Source organism: Netta rufina (assembly GCF_964035555.1).
Source record: "Netta rufina genome assembly, chromosome: 4".
Taxonomy (NCBI): domain Eukaryota; kingdom Metazoa; phylum Chordata; class Aves; order Anseriformes; family Anatidae; genus Netta; species Netta rufina.
The window spans coordinates 63,493,344-63,514,837 of record NC_140127.1 but is presented as its reverse complement, the minus strand read 5'-3'; the positions used below and the strand labels follow the sequence as shown (position 1 = coordinate 63,514,837).

The 21,494-nt window shown below is 38.9% G+C and overlaps 1 protein-coding gene across 1 annotated transcript; it reads right to left on the bottom strand.

Annotated features, from left to right (window-relative positions):
• Positions 1 to 711: 711 nt before the first annotated feature.
• WDR1 (WD repeat domain 1) lies at positions 712 to 20,975 on the bottom strand. Its single transcript, XM_084286718.1, has 15 exons — positions 20,771 to 20,975; positions 20,495 to 20,616; positions 16,841 to 16,931; positions 13,772 to 13,919; positions 12,100 to 12,280; positions 10,160 to 10,237; positions 9,353 to 9,433; positions 9,001 to 9,234; positions 8,069 to 8,156; positions 6,639 to 6,795; positions 5,882 to 5,969; positions 4,318 to 4,428; positions 3,684 to 3,857; positions 2,413 to 2,557; positions 712 to 2,101 (listed from the first exon to the last, which is right to left on the bottom strand). The coding sequence occupies exons 1-15, from the start codon at positions 20,784 to 20,786 to the stop codon at positions 1,992 to 1,994; spliced, it is 1,824 nt and encodes a 607-aa protein (XP_084142844.1). The 5' UTR covers positions 20,787 to 20,975; the 3' UTR covers positions 712 to 1,991.
• Between the last annotated feature and the right edge of the window lie 519 nt (positions 20,976 to 21,494).

Genomic DNA, 21,494 nt, shown 5'->3' with positions numbered 1-21,494 from the left:
GTTTTCACTGTAAAGCAGGCAAGCTGCCAGTCGTGGTGAAGTGAAACCTGCTTTCAAGTAACTGTCAGCTAGAAATTAAAGCACATGCATGCTTGAAACAGAAACCTTTACTCTTCAATGGGCTTGAGAAGCCAGGTTTGGTCAGGGCTTCAACTAGCATAAAAAAAACCCAAACAATTAGCCTTCTAATAGAGCAAGTGTTTTTTTTTTTTTTATTGTCATTGCATTCCTTCATAAAGTATCTCACCTATTTCCTTTCACAGTCACTACCACCCATACACTACTACTGAAGAAACTAATTGTCAGTTCATGGAAATCAGTCCACACCCAGTCTATTGTTTGTTTTGTTTTTTTTAAAAGAGGTCAAGGGGTTGAGAACTTGCCTGTAGAGCATTTTGTCATGAGCTGTCACAGACAGAACAGGGGTGTAGGAGAAAGGGAACAAAAAAAATGGATGTATGATAGCTGAAATAATCACTATTTGTCCAGCCAAGCCAGTGGCTTCTGTTACCACACATACGTTTTATAGTCAACCTAACAGCAAAGGCTCTGTTTTCACCTAGAACCCTATTTCCACATAGATAGCTCTAGAAAGGTCAGCAGTTTCTTTGGAAAAGGTGCTTTGCTTATGTAGCCAAATACACATCCACTATTTGTTCCCCCTTTAAAAAAAAAACATAACATGATACATCTGACATTGTAAGTTATCAGTGAAAGGCCCAGTGGAAGAATTTTTATTTGCTGTACAATTAATCAATAGAAATATAACTAATAAGAAAAACAACATACAAATCCACACAGAAAGGAAAGCTTAGTAAAAACCAAACCAATAGTGGAGGGGTGACAGTGATAAAGGCTTAGAGGAAAGTTTGGAAAAAAAAAAGTATTCCAAGGTTGTGGACACCACCAACAACTTTTGGCCAATAGAGATGGTAACAAATCCTACTACATTGCACCAGTGCCCTCCTCCAGCCTGGCTGGACTGTTAGCATCAAATCACTTACATGTGCTGTAGAGTGTGAGAAGGGAACTACACACAAGAGCATGATCTGTTTGCATTAGTTAACAGCTTACATGCAACTGTTCTGTACATGCGGATCCATAGAAGTTACTTAGCAAACATTATCTCCTCAAAAAGCACTTCAAGTCATAACAATGCTTCACTTAGTTTAATTCCTGTACTTTCAAAAAAGGGTGGTAGAAGTACTGCATTTTTTGTGAACAATAACATGCTTCTCCTCCTTCAAACAGAAAACATCTTTAATCTTTGAAACAGATTTTTCTGACACTGAAATGACTAGACATTCTTATTCCATGAAAGTAATAAATGTGTTTTCGAAGCAAGAAGTTGCCACAACAATTATTTGTAAACATTATACCCACAACAGTAAGTACATCAAAACCCCACACTTCCATCCTAAAATAAACCACAAAGCTTTGACATGAAATACATAAAAAGTTTATTATGTATGTACCCCATTTTGTTATCTGGAGGAGAAAATCTGAGGCAACAGTTTGGTGCAGTACAGAGAAGCAAAGCAATATACAGTAGCTGCACACAGCTTGATTGGTTTCAGATCACAACTAAATATTCTTACTATGACCGTTAGTACAGAAATGTTCTGTAATTAGAAAAAATGAGAAGTATTACTCTCATGCTGTACAGTCTCATGTTTCTTGGTTAGAAAAGAACGAGTGATTGAGTTTGAATCTTTCACGCCTGAATCTTTCACGCCAACTTGCTAGGCTGTTGCCTCTGGAATGTTCAGCACAAAGGTTAAGCTCCAGACATAATTTAAGTGCTTTTCATGTGCAAACTGTTACTGGCTAAAGCTTTCAAAGTACATTTAATTACAGATATGAACACCCTGTAAAGATATGAGGATATGATAGCAGACCCAGAGGCCAATACAGATTCTTTAAGAGAAATGCTATGTTCCGCTGCAGTAGTTCTAGTCCCTGATTAGGTCCTTCCAAAGAGACGGCTTATTTCAATTGTAGGAGATAGACCACGCTTTGACAGAAGCATCATGGGATGTTGTTACCAGAGTATGTTCATCCAACCATGCCAAGCCACTTACATGATGTAGTCTGTGAGCATCTGTATGGCAGCGAGAAATAAGAAAATAATTAGGAAGGCCAGGCTGACAAAACTTCAGCACATATTCCAAAAGTGATTTTCAGCTGCATTAAATACTAGTACTGTATTTTGTTACTACATAATAAAAGAACATAACAGAACATATCTAAAACAGCCAGCTAAGCTATATGGAGGAGATTAACATGAAGGCTAAATTAGCTTGGGAACATACACAGCAATTTATCTGCTTACTGTACAGTTTTAGAAAACAAGCACCATGCAGGATTTTAAGACTAGCAACTTTCAGAAGTAAGATTTTGAAGCAAACATACCTGGTATTTTGACTCTGGTCTCTGGATCACCTACAGTCCAAACATATACCATCATATCCATGCCTCCAGAAGCAAAGTGTTCATTATCTGGTGACCAGGCAATACAAACAATTTTTGCATGGTGTCCATAGAAGACATTATGTTCCTATTTGAAAGATAACAGGGATACAGCATCATTTCATTAGTTCCAGCTACTGCAAGAAATCACTGGCTTTCAATGTATAGCATCACAGAAATAAACAATTATAATTTTAATGTGTATCTAAAGATGCAGATGGATGCCCTAAGCCAAGTGCTGACTTCTTTTGATCAAACTTTAAATAAATGGCATAAAATGTATATAAAAATCCAGACCTTCTGTAAACAATTTGAAGACTTTCTACGAAACATGGATCTGTAAAGGGCACATACAGCAAGTTACTTTTTATTTAGAGGCCTTTAAAATAACCCTTCAGATGTTTCCAGAAAGAAAAACGCTTTTAATTTTTTACTTAGAAACTAAAGTGGTTTTTTTTGGAATGTCATCCTGAATTTTCTATTTCAGTGTGGTTTCAGTAAAAATGACTTTAGAATGCCGATTCACATATTGGCTACTCAGCTGAGAAGCAGCAATTGCCTGTTACTTGGCTCTTGGTGAAAGGACAGATTTAAGGACAGAACAAGATTCCCTGCCCTACTATATATCCCTTTTGGTGTTTAGTTCTTACCATAAAGTTGTATGCCACGGCCAGCAAAGTTACATCACTAAGTCTGCTTTATTCACTTCATTAAAATTTATTGCACTGCAGAATTCTCATCAAATTGGGCCTGCATTCTTATCTATTGTACAGAAATGCACACAATTTCTCTACTTGATATGCATGCAATCCATTGACTTTTGAAAAAAGGCAAGAGAACTCCATGCTACTGATTCAGCTGACCCAAATATGGAACCTGCATACTTTGTAATCTTTTGTATTTAATTACCCCTAGGCTGTGGAAACCTCACCCTTTTCCCTACTCCATCCTATTTGTTATTAGACTGAACTTGAGCATTTTCATAGTAACCAACTTATGCTGTACATTTCCTCACCTACTCTAACAATCTGATGGCTTCACATAAGCTGCTGTGAAAAGAAACACTATCCCAAGACATCAAGTAAAGTCACAGGAACACCAAATACACATTTGCAATTTAACAATTATGTCCACTAGCTACACATTCCACAACAGATTTAGCTACAAGATGCCAGCGTTTGTTTTTAAACAAAAAAAAATGCAGCATTTCTTACCGCATAGCCATCAGTGACACTAAAGACAGTGACAACTTTGTTTGCATCACAGACTGCAAGAAAGGCACCATCGTGAGAATATGCCAGGTCAGTAACAGGACCTTTAGCTTCCAAAGACTTATCATCACTTTTTAAAGAGGTTCCTTGGATTGAATACAAACGGACATTCCCATCCTGCAAGTTAAAAGTGGAGAAGAGTGGAAGGTACAGAAATAATCACTGTACAGTAGAAACAGGAAGGCTCACCGAGCTTCTGGGCTGTTTTCATCAATTCCATCTGGTACTGCTTATATTGAGAAACAGTTTAAAGAACTGTCATTTATACTGGCTGCAGTCCAACAAGTCTAGAATACAGTACTGAAGAATTTGCCTACTTTAAGCTTGCAACTGAGTAAAAACATTTCATAGACACTGAAGACGAGATGGGAGAAATGAAATAAAATGTTGGTCACAGTGGTAGAAGAACCTGGGCTTTCATTCCCCAGGAATACCAATTATACATAGGTTACTTATTACAATACTGCTGTTGTTACAACCTGCTATCTACTACTCAACACAGACCTACTATTGTTAAAGGCCTCTGTTACTGGTGCAAGTATTCACAGAAGTACAATTTTAAGAAGTGCAACCTTACCGTTCCTCCCACTGCTACTGTACCTCCTCCAGGGTGAACAGCTACAGCTTCAGGCTCATAGCCAAGGTCATCAATTGCAAAACATTTTTTCTTATCTTTCATCAAGACAATCTGTAAATAAAAATCAGTTACTATTAAGATCATTCTTCCAAGCGCCCAATACACAACTATGACTAACCCACACTGCTTAATCACAAATCCACTCTGACCACTCAGAAGTTTACTATATTCTGATCCTAAGGGAACTGATTCACTCCTTTAAAAATTAAAGAAGGCCTGTGTGGTGACTAAGTACTCTACTACAGCAGATTAAGCATTCTACATTAGGTAGCACAGTGCATGCTCTACTGCATTCAGCTTTACCTCACTTGGTCAGAACAGAAAAGAAACATGGATAAAGTAGTATTTTTAGCAGTGCTCACTCCCTGCCCAGTTCACTATTAAAGGAAGGGATGCAAGACCAAATTAGCTGCACATTAATACTGCAATATTACATTTTGAGGGCTATCTCCTATCTAGATTTATGTAACAGACAACTAGAATTATAACTCACATTGGAAACAGGTTTGGACAATATTAATGAAAAGCCTAAGCATAGAACAAGTATCCAAATAAGGAAAAAAATATCAGAACTTCAGCAGGCTTTGATACAAGATTGCCTTGATGATACAAATCCTTCTGGAGTATTGTGATCTGAATACTGCTGACAAGCAAATTAGAGCTATCCACGCTGAACAGCATTTTTTCAATTGATTAGTTGCCGAAAAAATGCAGCAGCAAGATGCAATTTTTCCTCCAGAACTGCCTCACTGAACAGCACACACAAGAGCATTACTTGGAAGTTAATATTCTTGCATAAACATAGTGCTTAATCCATATAATCTTTAGAAAAGAATCAACTAAGAAAATCACTCAAAAAAAAAAAAAAAAAACATACACCAGAGAAGTCTTAAATACTACCAAAGATGTTCTTAAGGCCAGCATAGTACATAGAGGTAAGTGTGCTTACTCCAGCAGTTACATGATCATGTTAATTTTATTGCCTTGCCCTTTTCTGCCCTCCCTCTCTTCTTTATCCTCTTCCCCAGAACTCCCCTTCTCTCTCCAAAAAGATAATGAGTATGGAGAATGGAATCGAGAATAATGAACTTGAATGAGACAGCAAATCAGAATCTCTCTTTAATCAGTACCTGAGAGGATTTATTTCAGGCAGACTTATATCCAACAGTCAACACATGCCTATTTAGCTTTCAATTCAGCAGGTAAACAGGGCTCTTTTCTCCCTGTTTCAATTTAGACTTGGTGCAGCCTTCCAGCACAAAACTGTACTGATAATGAATTCAGATGTATGCACACGAGAGACTACATTAAGTTTAAATCCATACATAAGACCATTGAATTGGTAGAAGAAGAAAAGGCAAGGCTATCATAAGGGCTCATTTAATTATGTTCTCTGAAGTTCTTGCTAACAATCCCACACTAAACAAGTTAGAAGCCATCTTGTTACCATACACTGCATTATTAACAGAGCAGTTGTGTTGCAAGTCCAGAAGTGAATACTTACTTGTCCAATGCATAAAACTACAGTATAACCACCAGGACCCACAGCTAAACATTTTGGCTGAACATCCATTTTCACAGCATCCTGGCCACTGGAGGAAGGTGTGGTAGGGTAGAGAAGCAGGAAGGGCAAAACAGAAAAAATATTCCAAACTTAATATTATTGAATAATCAGTTTTAAAATAATCACCTAATAATGATCTTCACTGATATGCATGAAAAGTTTTAAAATCTGCAAAGTTGCCTTACTGACATTCTAAAGAGTAAACATATCTTAATCATGTAGTATACTTTCTAAGTGAAAGTCAGTGTTACTACATTACTACACTAGAGTATGAATTTTGGATGTAACTAGGTGATCTTAATACAATTCTGTAAAGGTTTTTTTTTCCTTCAGTTGCAGTTTTGATGAAGAAACAGCTGTATCCCAGCCCTCCTAAAAAGCTGCTTATTAACAGTATTCCTGTGTATTAATGAATCAGAGTAACTGACACCCTTCCCACCATCCCCTAAGCCACCTGATACAGGCAGATACCTATCTAACCTGAGGAAGGGATAAGACTAAGCAAAAAGTCTGGGATGCATTTCCCTTTGTCACAGAAAAAAGCAAGGTTGGTGCAGCAATCATTTCTACAGTTTCCATGGTAACTTTAAACCTGAATAAATTGCAGCATAAAATTATATACCCCATAAGTCAATAAAACGGTTGCTGTAAAATAAAAAAGGCTTCAATATTACAATAAAAGATAAGTTTAACTAACCTGTAGTCCCTCTTGCTAAGGTTAGTATAGCGCACAGTATCATCCATACTGCAGGTGACCAGCTGATCCATTTCGTCCACTGCCATTCTAGAAACCTGGTTTGTATGGCCCTTCCCAGAAAAGCCATCATTCTCTCCAGTGTCTGAATCCCAATAATGTACACACAGAATTAAGGAATATTTGAAGATGCCAATGCAGTCAGATATAGAACAACATCCCAATTAAAAAGTTAAATAGCTTATATAATAAGAAAAACTGAGGTCAGAAGTAGCCCCTAGAGACTGTTTAGTCCAAACTTTTGCTCAAGTCAGGTTCAGCTAAAGCAGATTGTTCATTCAATTGGGTTTTGAGCATCTCCAATAATGGAGTCTCTACACTTTCTCCAGGAAACCGATGTCAGTGTTCAATATCCCTCACACTATTTATTAAATGAAATTCTGATGTTCTGTAATAAGCTAAACAAGTTCTTACAATTGATAGTAAATACTGGAACAATTAGCATTAGGTCTGAGAACTCAAAGTACTTTTGAAAATAATTACAGTTAGAAGTCCTGCAACATTGACTTTTCCTCATAAGAAGTATTAACATCAGTTTGAACTATTATTTTGTACTAGAGATCTGCTGAGAGCTAAGTCCTTTATTTTGTGATGGTTTCTGCCAGTGTAATGCCATTTTAATGCATCATGGCAAGCTGGACTGCAGTTTTATTTATAATCTTCAGAATGTTGAAGAAAAGCCAACAGTCTTAGCTAAATACACCACAGCCTCACCCTTTACCCTTTAGGGATCACTCTGCATTCCCAACATTTTGCTTCAGAAAAAAAGCAGGACTGGAATCGAATCTTAAGAGAAGTACAAGTTCTCAAGTACTGAGAAAGCCTAGTGACATTTGGGATATCAAAGAACAGGATTGGTATGTCACAGAATATGTCACCTGAATACAGGTGGGAAGAACTACTGTAAGAAGTGCTTATTACTAGGTCAGAGGGAGATCGAACAAGAGTTTATCATCTTCCTTGGCCTGAACACCTAAAAAACCAAAACAGATGACTTCCAGCTCACGCTGGAACTTATTTACTGCATGCAACAGCAAGCAGCAGCAATACATATTTAGCATGTGTAATCAAGTATATACAGAAAGTTACAAGAGGCTAATTTGTATATTTATTTACTTCTCCATTCTAACAGTCTACCTACCACAAAGTAGTGAGAATTGGCAATTAGGAATTGGCATGTATTTAGCAGGCAAATTTAAAGGCAAACAGTAAAATAAGATGGGGAAGACAAAGTAGACAAAGTAAGTTTCTTCAGCAGATATAAATTGTGTTCAATAAAGATAATTTTTGTCTTTGGTGAAGCATTTTTTTCCTAACAAGCTTTCTTGGACTATTAGGTTAAAACAAGTATCACGTTATTATTCAAAGGATATTAATATGACCATCATTACTGCCAGAGTAAATATAGGACTTTCCACCATTTTTATGCACTGTAAGACACTGAATTGATTTACTATGACCCTGTGAATAGGAGACAAATAATTATTGATGGGCAATTTTTCATTTTAACGTCCATATATAAGTTCAAACCTATTTGAGAAGAATTAGAGGTTATTCAGAAAGTAACATTTATAAGCATTAAAGGTCCCCCAGAATACAAACCACTAATTAGTGAAGCCACTTTACTACTGTAGTATCGCTATTTACATGTACTACTCATTAAGGAGAAAAAAAATAAGCACTGTGAATACCCCTATTACTTAAAGACTGCTAGCTAGGCCAAAATACTTTCACAGCCTTTTCATAGGCAAAGTTTACTTTTCAAGCACTTTACAATTCAGATGAAGATTAAATGTGGTTGTGCACCCACACCAGCTGCCAGAATTATAGTAGCAGTAGCAAGAATCTGGGACATCTGTTTCTAGTTCATGTAAAAATGTAAGTTCCCGTGAGAGTGCTGTGTCAGCGAACTCTATAATTCCTAAAATTAAAGCTCACTTGTATAGTAACCCTAGTCACCTTGTTCACAACACAGTGGCTCTGGTTGACTGAGACATCACTGGCAGTTTTCTATCTATGCTGTATTCTTCTCTCATCTGAAGAATGCTTAAAGCTACTACAAAAGAAAAATTTGATAACCTTAATCGAAATCAAATCAGTCTGTATATATTTGCACAATATCACTGCACATAACATTGTAGCTTTTTGATTTACATGACTTGGGATAGTCAGTCACATATAGCTTGTTTGGCAATGCTCATTTAACAAAGCCATCTGTCAGCGCTCAACTATTCCATCTAGACAACTTCAATCACCAAACCACTTATCAGAGAGACTCTGGTGTGACAATGTAAGTTTCACCTACCTTTATGACACGTAAAGGTTTATTTGGATTGTTCTTGTCCAGATAATTAATATAGCCAGAGAGGGAGATAGTCAGTAAGTGGTCTTTCTGCCACAAGCAACCCAGCTGCTGATCCAGCACGTTTGATCCCATGTTGAAAGTACTGACAACAGAATTAGCACCAACATCCCAGATTTTAGCAGTTTTATCTCCAGAAGCAGAAAGCAACTGGTTACTGTCAGGGCTCCAACTAATCTGTAAAAGCAAATGCCACCATAAGATAGTAAATGCATTTATTATTGCAAGACTTCACAGTCCATGAACTTTGGAATGAAACAGCACGGATCATTTGCACAAATGAAGTGATACTTACAGCATAAATACCTCCATCATGAGCTTTGCCTCCACCAAGAGCACACACTTTCTCTCCTGTCTTCCCATCATAGATGAAAATCTTAAAAGAGCACACAGATATCACAAATAGAAAATCAGTAACAGGAGAAAAAACACTGAAGAACTAGAACATTGGTACTTGCATTGCTCATGTTCTGTTGTTACAAAGCACACTTCCTGGCTTATTAAGTAGCAGATTTTTGAAGAGGCTCAAGTATTCCTGCATTGGATATTTAAGCCTGAATCAATAAAATGACAATTCTAAATAAGCACAGTAAGCCACCCTGTACGTTGGATCCTGACATTTGAAATTGTGGGACATGTAACATTTTTAACTCCCTCTGTGATGGCAGCTGCTTAGCACTGTTGTCAGGGGTATCTGCCTACAACATGGAAATCTACTACATAGAAGGAGCAGCCTATGGTAAATGTTATTAAATCTGGCCTTAGCAGCATGGTGTCCACATGGAGCTGCAATACCATCTATGAGTTCAGTATTTCAACATGAAATTTCAGAATCATAACAAGGATGTACATATTGCAAAAGTCTGATATATTCCTACCAAAATCATCTCCAAGAGAAGTAATACATCAGGGAGATGGAACAGGGACAAGGCTAAGTGAAAATGGTCTGATATCAGCTGTTACACCTCTATAGAGGGACACAAAGTCTAAGCCAGTCATTTCTCGGAAGAAAAAGCAGCAAGAGTAAGAAAAAGCAGGAATAAGAAAATGCACAACAAACTCTTATTCTAAAAATCACTACAGAAAGTTACTTGTGTTTTACCTGGCCATCTGCACCAGCTGTAGCAAATCTGTTCCCATCAGGAGAAAATCTCACACAGTTCACAAACCGCGTATGGTCCTGTAGAAAAGAGAACAACCAGTATACAAGATAAGAGACTAGTTTACATAGGAGATAATCCAGTAACAATGAAGTTCTTTTATATTCAAGCCATAAATTAGTTATGTAGGAGATGCCTGCTGTAGAGAATACTGCTATTCAGTTTCTCAAGAACAAACCAAGCCTCTATCTGAAGAAGACCATGCGAATCAACAACAGCCCAGGGAAGAAACCATTGGATATTGATGTAGTTCACACCACTTGCACAATACCAGGTGAATGAGTAACCTCTATATCAGGGATATGTGGGGGGGGAAAAACTCAGGTGCAGCCTATATGCAATCATGGGATTCCTGTCCTCAAGTCAATTCTTCTGCAGCATTCTCTAAAGTTTGACTTACTTCATTGTCCAATGGAATCTTGCACACAGAAAAGTATTTTATGCTTATTATTGTAAAAGAAACAAAACAAAACAAAAAAAAAAGAGCAGTGAAGAATAAATTGTTCACTGGAATTCCAATTCTGGGAGACTGCAGTCATACTAGCTCTGAAATAACCAGGCAAGACTGATGTATGCTCCGCAAATAGGCCATTTACAAATAGGAGACTATTCGAACGATGTTAACTAGAAAGCACACATTAAATAGGAAAGCACCGCAATGAGGCCAAAGCTCCCATGCAAAGAGATTTGGAAGACTATTTTTAGTATTATAAAAGGCAGGTTCTAACCTACTTTCTTTGATTAAATACATTTTTCACCCCCACAATACCTCAAGCTTCAATCTAAGCCATTTAACAGCCTGTACTTGAATCCCATACAGCAACTCAAATATCACTTTAAAAGGAAGGCTCCAGCGCATACCAGTCTGAGCAGCACTGGTAAGCAATTCAGACCTCACAGCTCCAGAAGAACCAGCTTAGCAAAATGTAAGTATCAACTTAAGTTCAGAAATATATTAGGCAACTACATCATTTCATTGGATTGCAGAGCTCAAAACAATTCCTTTTCTAGAACTGGAATGGAATCCTTACTAAAGTCAATGTATGAAGCTTACTCAAAGCACATACTTATGAAAATAAGTCCTACTACTGTCTTTTTAAAAAAGAGCCAATAAGTATTTGGAATTTACTATTCCAATAAAATCCAGTATCTCTGCAATACTGTTTTTTTTGTTGTTGTTGTTGGTTTTTTTTTTTTTTTTTTAAGACACGTTTTATGGCATCAGAAAAAGCTACACAAGTTCTTGGCTTTTTTTTTTTTTGCCTCAAGTAACAATGACTGTCTTAAATGTGGTATTTCCAGGCTTCATTTCAGTTATGAGATTTCAATTAGTACAATAAAAAAGTAAGAAAATGTAAAAACAGAAAATTGATTTCTACGAGTATTGCGTATATATTTTCTGTGGCTAGTTACATTTCAAAACACCTCCTCTCACCCTTTCAAAGCTGCCTTGGGATTTAAGATTTAAGCATTCTTAAGCAGATTGGGAAATTCCACTCACACAACCACTTTTCTTGAATCAAGCACCTTGAAGTCTTAAGAAACACTACGCATTTCTATGTCAGGAAGAAGAGCTCATGGAGCACCACAAGGGCAGATGAGAATTCCTACTGCTTATGCTATGAAAGAGGATGTAAGGCCAAAATTTAAAATGCTTCAGGTCTTCTTCTTAAGAAATTATCTTTTTTGGTTTTGTAGGCTTGAGCCAAGCCTTCAGTTATATACAAACATGGGTTTAAGACACGTGACACCAACTATGGCTCAAAAGAGGGAATTAAGAACTTATTAAAACTAGTTGTGACAAAAACCACAAGCTTTTTGTAAAGCTTTTAGTTAATTTGGTACACAGTTTAATATAACCATAACTAAGCTTAAAACTCACACTTAGTGTAAACTTGAATTTGAATGGAGGTCCCTCAAAGAAAGCAGCACAGTTGTCATCACTGCCAGTTGCTAGACGATAAGGTCTTGTTTGTTTTATGTCCACACTGTTGATCACTTTGTTGTGTCCAGTGATCTCACCAACAGACGAACCACTATCCCACAGGAACACTGCTCCAAATCTAGTTAGAGAAGTACACATTAAGTATAATTCATAAAAGTTACATTTAGATCAATTCCTTGATCATCTGCAAACAGCAGATTCGAGTGCACTCAAAGAAATTAGGTCATCTCATTAATCTCATGCAACCATATCACAGTTCCCTGAAGGATATTTAAGATCTTGCTGGAGATAGAACCTAGACTTTAATAGCAGACATTTGCTGAAAAGGTCAGACTACCTTTTTTTTTTTTTTTTTTTTTTTAAATGTACGGAGCTTTTACAAATCAGAGATCCCGAAGATATTCTTCAGCAAGTCTACTGGTTTATAAGAGAAAGCACTAAGTTACACCAACTACCTAGTCACTACACAGAACTCAGAGAGCTAGGATAACAATAGCATCAGATCAATTATCTGACAATTTAGTCCAGGTTGGGTGCCATCACTTTTACAACAATTACTTAAAGATATAAGGAATCATTTTTGCCTTTAAAAAAAAAAAAACACCTTAAATCAGTATAGTCAGTACAATGGCATTTAAATCAGTATAGTCAGTACAAGGCATTAAACTATCAGAAAATCATTATTTAAAATGGGCTCTGTGGGATGACTTCTGCATTCAACAGAATGACTTCTGCATTCAATTCCAGTTTTGAAGTACACACACCAAATATGAAAGAGTCCAGTTTCTTAATGCAGAAGAACAAAATTTCTACAGTACCTATCAAGGGGCAGGTAGGGGTGAAGGGACAGACAGGGACAAAGAACATCTCTGCAATATCAGGACAAGGTTTTTAAGAAATGGTACAGGAGGTGGGGAACAGGACCATGCTATGTTTTTCAGACATTTGGATATGAGACTACTTGGTATGGACTCTGCTTTAGAGATCTGCCAGTCTTTAAACATGAAGGACAAACCTAAGTGAAACAGACACCTTATTTAGTCAGACAAGGACAACTGGTTGCAATTTTAATCAACACAGTAATACCTAAAAGTATGGGAGTGTTGCTGGGTGAGAGAATTCAGATACAAGGTTTTCTTTATTTGTAGTCTTATTCAATTGTATCCTCAATTTGAGAGGGGTTAAAGAAGAGGAAGAGAATCTACTTGTGGCTTTTCTTTCCTACTCTGTCAGAATCAGACAAAGAAATCCCCAAAGAGTCACACTGAACAGATATTTAATATAATATCACCCCTAAAAAATAAGCAAACCCACACAATTTAAACTAAGCTGTTGTAACTGCTTTAAACTAAGCTACTGTATTTTCTGAGTACCTCTACAGCTGTCAAATACTTCATAAAGTATTCTGCTGCAGAACAGGACATTTTGAAGTCTAAAGAGGGAACAAACCACGATTTCCTTCCTCTGAAGAAGGAAAAGCTTTCTGCAAAGAACCTGCTTTGCTAGATTACAGAGGTTTACAGTGTGAATATTTATACACACACAAATACATATGCATAAATACACAGACATATGTACAACTTATACAAAATACAAAAGAATTACTTACTTTTCCCTTCCTTCTCCAACTACAGCAATTCTCTTGCTGTCTTCAGTCCAGGCAAGATCCTTGATTTTTCCAGCAAATGGCTGATACTCATACTTCAGTAAGTGTTCCTTCTGTGTAGTATCCCAGATTCTTAGCTTTCCAGAGACATCTGCCATAATAAAGCAGAATATAACTATTGTTCCAGCATGACTCGGTCACATGACTCAACAATCTGCCAGGATACAAATTTTCAGCTACACTGAACATTGGTACTAGGGACCAATCTTATCTCAACAACCACAAATCACTTGATTTAAGAATGCTGAAGACTACATCTGTTTCACTGATGTATGTTTTTAACCAGATTATTTAAGGCTCAAGACATGCTGCAATAAATACAATGCATGTAAAGAACTTTTGAGAACATGATTAAAATCACATAGTAAAGAGCAGGTAGGCATTTGCATATTACATGTCTGTGTTACCAAACAAATGAAAATCCCCCACCAACTACAAGATGGCTCACACATGCTACTTTGGAAAGTAAGCCACCCTACCCTACAATAAGAAAGGAAACTGGTGGACAGTGGCTGTTGTACTAAAATTCACATTTCAACTTTTTTGCACCTTTGTAGCAAACCCGTTTTGCATGTAAATATAAAGATATATAGAGAGAGGTATGAAGAGACCTCTACCCATAAAGCTCTACTCATGCACACATCAGCGTGCTTTTTCTATACAAAAGCATGTACGTGCTTATTTGTGCAGGTATCCACATGCAGCTTCTAGATTATTACAAAGAAATCTAACAGTATCAGAAATGCTAATGACACAAGCAGCAGATGCAACAAATCCTAACAATCTAGGGCAACATAATCCCAGCTGCCTTGGTCATTATTTCCTCTAAGTATTACACAAAACTAGAGCTTTCTTCCATTTAGAAGCAATTACCGTGGTGCAACACTGCAACCAGCAGAATTGTTCTATGCACAGACAGGTTTACATATCTGTAACAAAGCCCACACAGTGGATCGTGTGTATTGAACCCTTCATAAAAAAGGCTTTTTAGAATAAACTATATGTTAAAGACCTATCTTCCAGCACAGCAGAGCTCTTTTGAGTATCAGTGCATCTTTATAGCATGGACATACAGCATCCCTTTATCTTTGGGACCTGCCCATTGACTCACCTCCTTTACTTCCGCTAAAAGGAGAGATTTAGAACCCTTCATTTTACAGAGAATGCTTTTGTAGTTGAATTTAAGTTCAGACTTCAAAATCTGTTTGTTTCGTCTATTAACAGATAGGACACGCAGCTTTGTCTTACCTCACATTACTATGTCTCTTATGACACCAATAGGGAAGAAGTTACCTTAAAACCCACAAAACATATTGCCAAAGATCTGTCTCATGAAGCATTAATGCAGGCTGCATACGTAATGCAAACTTATAGAGAAGTGAGTCTTACATGTTATACTTCAACAAGCTTAAAGAGTCTTGATACTGTCTTCAAACCCAATGCTCAGCAGTATCATGAAACTATAAGTGACATACAGAAGACAGTTTTTAAAGGAAATATTACAGCCTAAGGTTGTTTACCGGTGTAGGACAAACAACTTCTAAAGTAAAACAAAAAAAAAACACAAATGAGTAATTCCCCTAGAAGCAAGGCGCTTCCTTACACTGATCACGAATGAAAGACATCTTTTCGGATCAAGCTAGGCATACATAACCTATTTTACAGAAGACTGAATCTACATTGTCACAAGAACAAAATAGATGGTTATCCTGAGGGTTAAGTACAGCAAAAACCTACAGCACAAAGTTGGTAGAATAAAGAATACAAGCTCGATTTTAAGAAGGTACTCGGTTTGACATATGGTCCACACACAAGATTGAGCCAAGAAAATCCTGGCTTTCGTTCCCTTCAGACAAGGAGGGGAAAAAAGGAACAACAAAAAATATAAAAACCTAAGGCTGTGTTATCAGTGTTCTTAAAGCTCTCCAGTATTCAGAAGATACATATTCTAATACAGCTTTTGGATATGCAGGAAAGGATAGGTATTTTACAAATTCAGAAGTGTTGTACCCATAAAATTGGTGAGAAATTCATGAACTACTAAGGCCTGTGTGAAGGAGTCTAGACTCACTAAGGGGTACATATTCAGAACGTTTATTTTCAGCAATAGTAACTGATCTGTTACTTAAAACCAAGAAGTTTTGCTCTATTTGGGCCCACTAGTTGCTTCTCAAGTGTTTCTAATTGACAATGGCATTTTTATATTTTTTTTTAATATACAAATTGATTGCAATTCTAAGAAATGGAGGTTGCACGTTAATATTCTTCAACTGTACACCAAGTCCTCCTGAAAAGAATGAATTATTTGAACCAAGCTGCTGTTAACATGGGTTTTAGTTCTTTGTAAGTCATCAAAAACTGCAGCCATTTTTGCTAATAATCCAGAAAATTCATGCAGAAGGAAATTCACGTTGTCCATTCTCAGATATTCATTCACATATATATATTTCACAGAAGTTTAGAATCTGCCACTCTCCCTGTTAACTTACCAGGGAAAGCCTTTTTTAGTTTGTGTTACAGCTGTAAGAAAAATGATGCTAAATCTTGCCAAGTTCTGTCAGGAAAAAAGGGGCTATAGAAACAAAATGAGTATACTCTTCCCTCACCCCTGAAGTATCTAAGTATATTAATGGGAAGAAACAGTAGCCCCATATTTCAGAAACAGCTTATTCTGCTGCATGTACAGACGTCATTTATTACACCAAGCTTTCTTCTCTTTAACTTTCTACTTTGTAAAGCTGATTTCCAGGTTCCTTCTGATTTAAGCACCAATTTTAAAAAGACCAAGCAGGAAACAGAACTCAATGCTTTAGAAAGAGGTTAGAGGAACAACTGCACGAGTCCTTCCTTCCTCCCTCACAAACTGCCATTGCAGCACATCACATTGGATGCATATAGTTTGGACATACATTTAAAGGTTAACTCTCCTCTGTTGTGCCAATAAGTTTTGTGCCAAGCACTTTTAACAGCTCTGCCCCCATAGCCCATCCAGCATGCGCATCAATACCTTACCTCCAGACGCTATGTAGAATCCACTAGGAGCGTACTTGGCAACTACAACCTGGTGGGCATGCTCGGTATAGATGTCAGCAATTGCAGGATTCTAATTTAAAGGAAAAAAATGTTACTAGGTAATATTTTCTGGTTTTCATAGGAGTAAAATCAGACATTCCATGATAAAATTCATAATTTCTTCCTGCATTTCTCTCACTCTTTCCTTTAAATCAAGATATAGTCTACAACTGAGAAGAAAACTGCAGGGCACATCGCAGAAAATTGCTGTCCAGTTATGATTGAAACATCATATGCTAATTTCTAATAACTGGCACAGTTAAAGTATTTCCTCTTACAAACTAGCTGTGACCCTCTCCTCCTTTCAGTATCTGCTGAAAAGTAGAAAAACCCTCTCCAGAAGTAGCATGCCAAGCATCAGATGTCCTTTTTATGAGGCTAGCCAGGTAAGACAGCTCTCTATGTAGACCACTAAACACGAGCTGTGCTTCAGAACACACACCCAGAAGTTGTACTATAGTGGAGTATGAAGGTTCAGCAGATGGTTAACCATACTGCATGGCCGTTACTCATCAGTACACACACTCCGGATTACTCAGTAACCAATGAGCTGTGCAAGGCTTACTCATTCTTGCCAACTGAAATCTGGTTAAAAAGCTGCTAGACTAGCACAGGAAGTCTTCCCTAGTAGCAACAGCTGTACAGGAGTTCTTAAAGAAATTTGCTGCCATGCCATCGTAGTTTTATCTCTTCGGTTTTACGTGCTTTCAGAGGCTTCAGGCTGGATAATAAAACTGACTGTGCCTCAGATCAATGGTGTTACAATACTGAGGTGCCACACCAATCAAAGGATAACATCTAGAAAAAATTCTCCCAATGTCTGCTCTCAAATTAACTGCATAAACAAAAAAAGCCATTCTGTGTATCTCCCGAACACACTGCTTAAGCTACAATGTAATGCACTACTCCTTAGAGCAGACTTTTACTGGCAGTTAACAGGCATCTTCCAGCTCCAGAAACATTATCCTATGGTCAAAACAAAAGTCCATTTTAGCTGCTGCAATAAGTACTGAATTATCCAACCAAACCAGAGAACCACCTGATGTTGTGGCATGATTCCGCTGTCCAATCAGGAAAAACTAAAGTACCTGCTCTATGCTAGAAAGAGTCTCTTGCTTGCACGAGTTCTTGCTGTTGCAGTACTGCTACATCTCAGGAGACAAAATATAGCTTACTCATGCAAGCAGCAGCTTTTTCATTCCTGCTTTTACATTGCTTGAGTGCATTATAGCCTTACTTAAGTCACAATTGTCTGCATTTGCAGCATCCTCATGTCATTCTCCATTTTGTGTGCAACTGGGATTTTAGCTAAGCAATACACGATAATGTTTTCCCTGAGCAATAGCTGCACCATCTCCAAGTTTAAGGAGCTCAAACCAACCCCACATTCGGTTAGTAATGGCATACATAAGTGGCTGCTGTTTTATAGCAACACTCTGAGAGTTCACGGACCTAAGGGGATGAGACTGAATGTACAGACTGACTTAAGAGGGTGAAATGTACCATTAAGATCAAATTCCCAAATTTAAAATACAGTCAAATTCAGGATATGAGGTAGAAAGTCAGAATTACCATTTTAAATCCTGTTTATTTGATTTTTTTTTAATTTATTTTTAAATTTCATGTGTTTTTCATACCAGGAAGAAAAAAATCAATTCTAAAGAGGTTTTAGGATAAGTTTGTTAGCTAGGACAAATACAGAACCTAATACCGGATTCAACTAGAAGAGAGAGCTTATGTGGCTTATTTTGAACACTGAAACCAGAGCCACGTATGAAAACAAGCAGTTAAAGTTCCAAGCTTCAAAGTAGACTTGGACCCACAAAGACAGTATAAATTATTTATGAAGTATGAAACCTTACAAATATCACTAGTCCTTCTGTCTCTGAGAGCTTCTTCATCACCACTCCAGGACATTTCCTTGTTAAAGAATGTCTCTAGCTCATGCTCACATATTAACCCTGAAGGCTATATTCATCACCACTGATTAGCTCTTAGAGGTGGGTGTTCTTCCCCTGCTTGCCAGTTCAGGTAAATTTGCATGCCAGCTTAAATAACGTAAAACTGAAGGGTTTATAACTTCCATTCTCAACATCCCTTGAGAGTTTAAACAGTCTAAATTGGAACTCCCAGAGTCCCACCTTGCTTTTGCACTCAGACTTTGCAATGTGCTCTACATTCTGTCTCATGCTGGGACTAACACTGGCACCAGTCAAACCTTCAGTGAGCTGATTCAAAAAGCTAAAAGCAAGTTTTCTTCCAATTCAACTCCCCAAAATAGGGTCAGAGAAGCACTAGTGACAGTGCAAGGGAGGAGGTCACAATCCGTATCTTGGGCAAGAACTGTAATGTAAGAAGAGTGGCTTTTCTCTCTTCTCTCATTGCACTGTATGCCATTACAGTGTTTAACTGGGGGTTATGGTTTCAGAAAACTGAACTTTTCTTGACACCAAGAGTGAAAGACTATTACTATAGGATAAGTACTGAGGCATTAAAACCAAATTACAAGCATGGTTTTGTTTTTCAGTGACTGAACTTAAACTGTTATCACACAAGAAGCTTGCAAAGAATTAAATGTTTACTAGCATTTCTGTGTTATGACATGATTGTGAAGAAACATCTGAATACAGTGGGAGTGATGAGATATCAGGGTTTACATCCAGTTTACAAAAAGCAGAAGCAGACATCAACAAATACATTGTCGTGGAGACCCAGAAATGCCAGAGGTAGGATCTGTCCCGTTGCAGCTCTCCCCACTGCAAGCCAAGCTTGGAGTAAGAGAGATAATTAAATCTAGGGGAGAATTTGATTTTTCTAAAGAGCAAGCATTTACTTTGATGTAAAGAATGATTTTTGAAAACCAGTAGCAAGACAACAGCCAAGACATGTAACACTTCCTCCACACTTCTCTAAGGGATGCCATCTTTGAAATCATTTAAATAACTCATCTAACATTTCCCTAGTTATCACCAAAGCAAAAAAACACGACACCAGTGAAAATGTTAACTGGGGGCATTTTAATATTCAAATGACGAGAAAAATTCCCTATGAGCAGGGTGAAGGCTCAAGGTACAGCCTGCCACAGTCAAGTACCTGACAACTGGTTTGATTCCTGGAGTGCTCACAGGGTGGGGGAGAAGCTACAGAATAATGGACTTATAGACAGTTGTTTGCAAGTATTTGCATGCTTCTTTTACTAGCAAAAGGCCCAATAGAGGAAATAAGGAAGACTTCATTTATTAGGCAAACAGAACTCTCAACTTCCTAACAGTGGCATAGGAGGAGATAAACAGGGCCAACCAGAATATACCGGTCTCTGCTGTGTAAATCCTATGCAGAGAAAGGAAGGAAAAAATGATTTTTTTGCAGTTTTTTTTTTTTTTTTTTACAGATTTTTGTAGCCGCTGCCATGGCTGCACGCATGAGTCATGCACCCTTCCTATCCCCCTGCTGCCGATCACGGAGCCGCGACCTCAAATTGCGATAATTAAGCGTGAAGGAAGCCCGGGCTGCTGCGGGAGAGGGGCTGGGAAGGCAAAGCAAAGTTAGCGAGCGGGGCCGGGGCAGGGAGCGAAATAAAGCGGGATACGTTACATCGGCGTTCCTGATGACGACACATTTTCCGTTGGTATAGAGAAAATTATTGCCCTTAGGATCACCTCCGAGGATTTTGGAAACGCCTCGTTCGACCTGCGGGAGGCTGGCGAACACTTTTTCTGAGGAGAAAAAAAAAAAAAAAAAAAAAAAAGGGGGGAAGGGAGACAGAGAGAGAAGGCGGGTGGGGGAGAGAGAGAAGGCGCGGTCACTTGTTGCTGCCGGTGGTCCCCCGGAGCCCCCCACCCTCCCTCCTCCGCCTCGCCGGGGGCTTACTGATCTCGTACGGCATCTTCGCCCGCTCGCGGCCGGAGGCGCTGTGAAGGAAGGGAGCGGGAGGGCACTGAAGGGAGGGAGGGAGGCGCAGGCGGGCAGACCGGCGGCCGCTCGGCTCCCGCTCTGCTCCTCACCCGCCCGCCGCCGCCTCAGCGCCGCGGCCCGAACCAGGAAGCGGCCGCGCCGCGCGCCGCCCGCCGCTGCCTATGACCATATATAGTCAACTCTGCTCGCGCCGCTCCCTCCCGCCCTCCCCCGGAAATGCCGTCGGCTCGCCTGGGCACGGGCCCGCCCCGGCGCTTGGGAGCTGCAGGGCGCCACGCGGCGGCGGTGCCCGCTTTCGGGTTTGGGCGTCACCCGGCGCGTTGCGCATGCGCGGGCCGCGCCGCGCCACCTAATGTTTCTGGATGGCGCATGCGCAGAAGCGGTGGTGAAGCCATACAGGGGGACCTGTGAAGGGCGGTTGCTGGCGTTGCCATGGGGACGGCGGGTGGGTGGCGGGAAGTGGAGCTGTGAGGAGAGGGAGGTGGAGGAGCTCCTATCACCAGGGCTTTTACCCCTCTCCCATCTTCTTGTCAGCGGCTCCCCTCGCCATGCCACATGGGCCTCTGCTTCGTGATGTGTGGTTAAACATGGCACCTAGGGAGTATTTGTCCCAGTAACAGCGACTGAGGGCACACCGGGTGTTGGTCAGAAGTTATGCAGAGCACAGAGCCTTCCTTTG

Excerpts from the sequence above, each read along its gene's own strand:
- WDR1 (XM_084286718.1), bottom strand. Across the intron at positions 9,434-10,159 it reads CAGCTGGTGCAGATGGCCAG|ATTTTCATCTATGATGGGAA; the intron begins GTAAAACACAAG and ends TGCTCTTTTAAG. Across the intron at positions 8,157-9,000 it reads AACCTTTACGTGTCATAAAG|GGTCATAGTAAATCAATTCA; the intron begins GTAGGTGAAACT and ends TCCTATTCACAG.